This window comes from Pseudonaja textilis, chromosome 2, assembly GCF_049901715.1.
Source record: "Pseudonaja textilis isolate UNSWEBS1 chromosome 2, rPseTex1.2, whole genome shotgun sequence".
NCBI lineage: Eukaryota > Metazoa > Chordata > Lepidosauria > Squamata > Elapidae > Pseudonaja > Pseudonaja textilis.
In genome coordinates this window covers 176113652-176122025 of record NC_141991.1, presented here as the reverse complement: position 1 = coordinate 176122025, position 8374 = coordinate 176113652, and the positions used below count along the sequence as shown (strand labels likewise).

At 39.2% G+C, this 8374-nt stretch overlaps 1 protein-coding gene across 1 annotated transcript in view; it reads right to left on the bottom strand.

Annotated features, from left to right (window-relative positions):
- Positions 1-5693: 5693 nt before the first annotated feature.
- The window catches only part of MUSK (muscle associated receptor tyrosine kinase), a 44600-nt gene continuing 41919 nt past the window's right edge, over positions 5694-8374 (bottom strand). Inside the window, exon 17 of the mRNA XM_026713434.2 lies at positions 5694-7883. Coding sequence (XP_026569219.2) covers positions 7201-7883 — 683 coding nt within the window. The 3' untranslated portion in view covers positions 5694-7200. The remainder of the gene's footprint in view (positions 7884-8374) is intronic.

Below are 8374 nucleotides of genomic sequence, written 5' to 3'. Positions count from 1 at the left end.
TTGTTCTTTTTTTGGGGGGGGTAGGGGGGTAGAAACATTGTTTCAAAATGGGTGCTTAATTACACAGTAAGTTAGCCAAGAAAAATATTTGTGCAACATCGTGCTGAGTCAACATATGGCTTGGAATAAACAACAGCCTCATTAGTTTGGTTTCTGTCATGGAAGTCGCTAATAAAACTGGACAGCAACTGAAACATCGCAGCTTGCATTAGAAGAGTCTGTGCCAATCCCTAAAAGGGTATTTTTCTTTGTCAGATATTCAAGGAAATAGGGTTTCCAGTAAATACCACGAGTTCTGCTTCTGACCAAAGGAATGCTGTGCTGATTGGCTTGATTGGGTAACAGTAGCTTCTGCCCATCAGAAGACAGGTCAGTGTTTCTTTGAGCAAGAATGATACGCTTGCAGGAATGAGCAATGCATCTCTGCTGGACCAAGGGCTTTATGGAGGAGGTTTAGTTCTACCCACTCAATGCAAGGAAATGTATGCTTATCTTTAAAAGCACTCTGTGAAAAAGGCAACACACTCCATCCTTGATGTCTATTTTTATTTGCAACTGGCCACATCTTTCCAGAATCATTGGGCTTTCCCCCATAGGAAACAAGATACTGGATTGGGTAATTCCCCGATCTGATCCCGTAAAACCCTATAAAAAAAAAAAAAAAAAAGAAAAAAAAGAGGAAAAAAAAAAAAAAAAAAAGGGGGGGGGGGGGGGGTTCATAAAACCCCTACAATTCTATTGCAAAATGGTTTAAATGTTAGGCCTGAAACAGCAGCTCGTTATTTTTTTTATGCCTTCTGAAACCAGGTCCTTGATATTTATTTTATTTATTTTTATTTTTTGTCAATTGCTTACAAGATAATCGAGTTTGGTGCGATTAACCGACTGATGGCATCGTCTGCCGTCAATTGAAGATTTACATTTTTAGAATGATTCTCAAAGAGGGGCACTGCAGGATCCTCTAAGCTGGGGTCCCCAACCCCCAGGCTATGGACCAGTATTGGTCTGTTGCTTGTTAGGAACTGGGCTGCACAGCTGCAGGTGTGCAGCGAGCAAGAAGATCATCTGTATTTGCAGCTGCTCTTCAGCACTAGAATCACAGCTTCAACTCCACCTCATATCATCTGGCATTCAATTCTCATAGGAGCACAAACCCTATTGTAAGCTGCACATGTGAAGGATCTAGGTTGCACATTCACCCTCCACCCCTTCCCCCGGTCCATGGAAAAATTGTCCTGCACGAAATCTGTCCCTCATGCCAAAAAGCTTACAACCGCTGTTCTAAGCATTGGCATCCTAGCCAGTGCCTACTCAGCCTTAGCCTAAGGCCAACCTTGCATGTCTCAAGGCACAAATATTAAATTATTAGAATGATAAGTGCCATGAGATTTCATGTGAGCGCTCCTTTTGCAGACGAAACTCATCCTTTCCGTGATTGCATCAGAAAAAATTAAGTCTTTCTGATCTCTTTATTAGGAATTGCTTAGGGCCTTACAAGTCCACAGCTGCAATTTGCACCCTATTTCTCAGATCAGCTACCGTGGGATTGTAAGTGGATGTGAAAGGATTTCCAGCCATTCCATAGCTCTGCAGATTTTTCACCAGGAGTGAAGTGCACTTGCTGTTTTCCTCAACAGACCGTCACATGTCTGGACCTTAAGAACTTCCTGTTCTTTTCTTGGAGACATGCTGTATCATTCTGCTTGCTGGGCTCAAGATCCCTACCCTCCTCCTCTGTAATCCAACCCTGCCTGTCTCATTTCTTGGCATCCCGGATCATGAACTAAACCCATCTCCAAATTACAACTGGTAAATTTAGAAGTCAGTGATATCACTGCCAAGGAGAATGAATGATACTCTTTTCATTCACTAACCCTACTGGATCAGCTCTTCACCAAGCTATTTGTTTACACAGGATGTTGATCCTCCAGCTAAAGTCACAAAAATTCAAAGTCCTCTATGATTGAAGCACAGAAATATCCCTCTGCACCTGGTCAATACATACCATGTACTCCCCTTGCAGTCAAAGTCAATATAGGAGGCTTGAAATGAGCTTATATTTGCAGCATTTCAACAGTAGCTGTTATGTTTTAAGCACACGTAAAACTGTCATTCATAATAAGTTGTGAATCAGTGTGCAACTACAGTTGCTACCCATTCATGGTCTCGGTGATGGTAGATTATATATATATGTTTGTAGGTGGAGTGTCCCAGAAGTAATATGGCAGTCAAAATTTTGCAGTCAGTGACTGATATTTATTTGGTGACTGCTTCTGGGGTCCCAGGTATACATCTACATAAAAATGAGTGGGGCTGAATTTTTTAAGGAGAAAAATCTGATGTATCTTCCCATGACCTTTTCTTTGAGGACAAATCCCCATAGTATTCAAACCAAATATAAAATCAGATGTAAGAAAAATCATTTAGAACAGAGATCAGCAAGTCATAGCTCCAAAATGACTGCACTCTGGAAATCTGATACTAACCAAACAGATTGCAGAAACAGAATTATTCATATTTTAAAAAGTAATATATTGGCTTGTTTGTTTAGCAAGTTCATATGTTGTGCAGTTCCTTAATGGCTATGGGTGGCCTAGAAAAATGCTACAAAAACAATAATAAAACTTTTAAATAAGAACTGTAAAGCCAATTCCCCCTGACTTCTAAACAAACATTAAATACATACATTTTGAGTTCATTCCTGAACCATGAGAGGCGGGGCTTGCTTTCAATCTGGGGATAATTTATTTGTATATGATAAGTTTGCAACGCAAAAAGGAGATTATATTTTGCTTTCCATAAATGTCACCTTTTATGGAGTGATATTGAGGAGGAACCACAACAGACAATATGCCATTCAAAATAAGTCTCCAATATCAATGTAAAATAAAGTTTATTTCTATATTGTATGAAACAAAAGTTATAAAATTAGAAACAGGTTTATACATTGCATACTTCGATTTCCAGAATTAACCTTTGATATGGCATTTTTGCAATGATAGGCTATGGAAAAAGGAAAACTTGCACATCCTCATGTAGTCTCAGTTGATGTCATACAAAAAGCTCTAATTGCTCTAATCTTTGGCTTTTGAAAATTCTGATATGTCTTATTGTATAAATGTGTCCATCCCAGCTGCCTGAAAAGTTGTTCTCGTCATACTTGTGATATCCTTTGCATTCGCATTTGAACAAAATGGCAGAAGATAATGACCATTTCTATGAGTAGTTGTTTCTGATTTGTCACTCGTTGTTTATTTTTCAAGATATCTGGTGAAACAAAACTAACAAATATTGATTGTTGCTGCTTAGATTCACCACAAAATCTGTCAATTGACCTTTTCTGGATTCTACTTGGATTCCCCATCCAGTATTTAAATCCAAACATAAACTTTAAATCTCTTGTTTTGGGATGCGCTTTGGTTCACTGCACTGGTTTCTTAATTCAGAAACCTGATATATTATCAGTAAAACAGCAATAATCTAGTCTATGAAATGAAACTGCATCTGCCTCTATGAGTCCAAATGACACGGGTGGGGACATAGCATGAGATATATTCAAATACTCAAAACCAAAAGAGAAACCCAGCTATAAAAGGGCAACAGAAAAGCAACTTAAACTCCCCTTGAGACAATATGGTGGACATGTGACAAAACAAAGAAATATTGGAATAGGATTCACATCTTAATACAGAAGATCATTAAAGTGAATATAAAGATAAAACCAGAGGCTTTTCTTTGGGGTTTAATGGAAAAAGGTTTTGAAAAAAATGGTACTTTGATGTTATATACTGTTTGTTGATGGAAGCAAGATTACTTTATGCACAAAAATGGAAGGACACTGATTCCCACAATGGATGAATGGCTGATAAAGTTGATGGAGCTAACAGAGATGACCAAATTGACTGCTCTGATTAAAGAAAAGTACACAATTAATGTTGTTTCTACTTGGAAACCACTCTTGGACTTTGTGCTTGAGGTTCAGGGGGGATGAAGCTTTGATTTTGGCACTTGCCAATTAGATAGGTTTGTTGCTATAGAAATGGCTAGTCTATATAATTACATAAAAGTAAAAACTTGAGGTTTGATTCTGTTATCTTATTCTACTGCACTTTTTCTTTCTTCCCTTTGTCCTACATTTTTCCCTTCCCTTCTCCCTCCCTTGTTTCCCCATTATTTTCTTTTGTATCCTTGTAGTTTACATTATACTTGGATAAACCAATAAGAATTTCTGCCACTGAGACAGTATTTAATCAAAATAATAGCTGCTAATCCAGGAGTGAAATTCAAAATTTTTCCGTACCAGCTCTGTGGGCGTGGCTTGGTGGGACTCAGTCTCCAAAAGGATGAAGGCAGGCGGGTATGGGTGGGGCCAACCAATTCAAATCGTCACTACCACCGAGGTGGTGCGAGGTGGTTGAATTTCACCCTTATCCTAAGTGATCCGAAAAATAGTATTCACCATTGAAAGATGTAAAACAAGATTTGTCCTTGTTTATTCCCTCTTATTTATTTGCAAGAAAGGATTTCAACAGCATTTCCAAATCTGGAGCTCTGAAGATATATTGGACCAACTTTCTGAGAACTGGTTTTTCCACACAGTTTGAGGAATCTATGCTCCTTTGCTTTGCAACTAAAGGCTACTAAGCATCATAGACTTTGACTCTCTATTTCCCACTAATCCCACAAAGGTTGGAATGTAAGGCTAGAAAGAGCCACCTTTTCTTTTCAACTCTACCACTACATCACCGCCAAAAATCAGCAGGATGAGGCCAATTCACAGTATAACAATGAAGGCTTTCTTAAGGAAAAAGCTAGGAAGACATTTGTTTACCTTTCACCACTTGTATGACTCCATTCTTAATAAAGCCTCCAATAGGGCATTGATGTTTGGTTAAGAAATCCATCCACCAAGAGATGTGTCATTGTGGCCATATAATCCAGATATTTGTTTTCGGTCCTAGAAGTATGTGAGGCATATGAGGGATTCAGTGAGGAAAATAAGGAGCTGGTAATGGGCAGCTTTGTGGGGTATCTCAGAAAGAGAAAATGCAACCAGTTGTTTCTGAATTATCTTAATGTATAATCGAAAGATCTCCTGCTGAATCTAGCTTTAAACAAAATGTCCTTTAAGAAGATGAACTTGAGGTACAGAATGAGTGTGAGAATGCATGGAAATATGATTAGAAGTAGAATTCATTGTTGCCTCTTTCCCGCCTCTACTAGTTTTCAACTTAATGAAAACTAAGAACTGAAATTAACTGTAGAATAAAACAAACTCATGGTACAAATAGAACTATTGGCCTTAGAATTGGCAACAAAGATATCAAAGTGGTGGATAGCGTCTGCCTTTTAGGATCAACCATCAATCACAGAGGTCTCCAAACTTGGCAACTTTGAGACTTGTGGACTTCAACTCCCAGAATTCCCCAGCCAGCATGTCTTAAAGCTGCCAAGTTTTGAGATCCCTGATCAATAGTAAAGGAATAAACAGTCAAGAAATATGCTACAGATTAGCACTTGGTAGAGCAACTACGAAAGCCTTGGAAAACATGTTCAGATATCATAAAGAGCCTATACCTAGATATATCAAAAAAGGGCAAGCAATAGTATTCCCTGTGACACTTTGTGGAAAAGAAAGTTGGATTTTGAAGAAGCAGAATAGAAAGAATGTATTGATGTTTTTTTTAAATTTTGGTGCTGGAGAATAATCCTGAAAATACCTGGACAGTAAAAAAGGATATTCATAATAGAACAAATTGATTTCACCTACAGCTTAAATGTCCAAGGTTCAAATTATCATATTTGGGAAAGATTTTGCTAAGAACTAGCTCTTGTGAGAATTCTATCATGCTGGGAAAAGTTAAGGAAAAGGTAAAAGAGAATGATCAGCAACAAGGAGAATATAGTCAATTACAGTGGCAAGGGATGCATCACTGAAAGCTTGAAGGATCATATTAGGGATAGACTATAATGGGGGCGGGGGGAATCTATCTACATGGTTGCTAAAAGTTAACACTTATCTGCTGGCACATAATCAGTCAATCACGTGGCTCAGCAACCCCCATTCCTTGAATCAAAATATCTATTAGAATGATAGATACACTAAAATTGGCAATAATAGAAACCACTGTCTGGTATACCCACTCACATTAACTCAATTCCTATTTTTGTGAAAACTCAAAATAGAAGGCGTGGCAAGGTAGAACAACAGAAATTAGAATACACCCTAGAAAATTCAATAGTTCAAATCCTCAAACCACTACATTATGAACTGAAAACAAGAACTTTTGTGCAAATTTTCACTTTCATGGCACAATTGTTCTTCCACCTCCAAACAGGTTTCCGTTTTGTTTCATAAGCCTAGGTTCTACCTGATGTGCACCATGTCTTCTATTTTGATTCCAACCTCCCAGCTGTAGCTGTGGTATTCATCTAATTCCATTAGAAGAGCCTTACCAGCACTAAGAAATCATTAAGTGATGGAACCTACAATTTCCATGGTACAACCGTGGTCTCAAATACAGTTCCTCATGTACAGTTCCTCAATCTAAGAGAGAACAGGAAATACCACTGCCCTTAAAGTTAGAATAGGACACAAAGCTAGATCAGATGATGTTCAGATTAAGGTAAAACCATTATATACAGAGAGACAGCTGTGTAAAATCAACAGAGATATTCTGGAAATTATTTGGAATTGAGTTTTCAAAAATAATCTGACACACCCAAGGTTTGTCTGTTCTTTCAGTTCATTTTGTACTTGGAATTCTGCTACTGAGTTAGCTAACTATTGTTTTGTTTTTAGTAATCCGTTTTGATGTACTTTCTAGCCACACTGGATTCTGAGGCACGGCAGAAAGTTTTATTTGAAAGTTTTAAAACTAAAAATGATATTTAGATAATGAGTTATTTTTTTAAAAAAATGCAATGATGTCTCTTTTGGACCCTGCTTCGTTTTCCTATGGGAGACACTGCCTGAATCATAATGACAAAGACAGATGATGTGGTAAGTGTAGGTTCTTTCTTTTTCCAAATTTAAACATTGAGGAAAGAAGAAAGGACATGCTGCGTTCAAGAATTGTCTTTCCCAACCCAATCCCCACCCCACCCCCGATCGCCATTAGTCTGTCTGGGAATTCTTAGATTTGTTATCCAATACACCTGAAGGGTTCAGTTTGAGAGTCCCTTGCTCCGGACAACAGTTCACACCTGTTCAGTAGCCATTGCCCTCTCGTACATTCGCTCCAGAATACGGTGAATGCCTGCGAAGCTCGGCCTATCCGAAGGCAACTTGCTCCAACAAAGGCGCATCAGGTTATACAACTCCAAAGGGCAGTTATCTGGGCACGACAGGATATTCCCATCTCTGACGTAATAAATGACTTCCTCGTGAGCCATCCCATAATAGGGTTGCATGCCAAAGGCAAAAATTTCCCATAGGACCACTCCGTAGGCCCAGACATCGGACTCGGTGGTATAACGGTTGTAGAAGATAGATTCCGGGGGCATCCAACGTATGGGGATGGCGTCGTTTTCATTGGCCTTGTAATAGTCTGCCGAGTACATATTTCTGGAGAGGCCAAAGTCAGCAATTTTAACCACCATGTTTTCTCCTACCAAACAGTTCCTGGTGGCCAGGTCCCGGTGGACAAACTTGCGTTCTGAAAGGTAGGCCATCCCGGCTGCTACCTGTTTGGCAATGCAGAGCTGGTCAGTGCAAGAAAGAGTGAGCACGTTGAGGCTAGAGGGTCTGATCTTTGGCTCGAGGTTGTTGTTGGTTGGGTTACAGAGGCTGCGTGGTGATCGGTTACGCAGGTATTCGTTTAGGTCGCCAAACGCCATATATTCGAAAAGCAGGCACATGGGCTTTCCGATAGCACATACCCCTGAAATCAAGAAACCCTATTAGACAAACAAGATTTATTTGCATCATTTCATAAGCAAGAGTTATTTCATATGCCAGGAAACGGGGGAGCTGAAAAAAACAGTACCTCTTGGTTCTCTTCATAGTTGATGTCTCATGATACAGGTAGACCTCAACTTGAGGTCAGTTTGTTTAGTGACCGTTCAAAGTTACCACAGTACTAAAAAAAAAGTGGCTTATGACCTTTTTTCACACATTATGACCATTGCAGGATTCCAGAGGTTGTGATCAAAATTCAGATGCTTGGCAGATGTCTCATATTTATGACGGTTGCAGTGTCCCAGGGTCACATGATCGCCTTTTTGTAACCTTCTGCCAAGCAAAATCAATGGGGGAGCAAGATTCACTCATTAACTCTGTTACTAACTTCACAACTGCAAGGATTCACTTAATAGCCACAGTAAGAAAGGTCATACAATGGGGCAGGACTCACTTAACAACAGAAATTTTGGG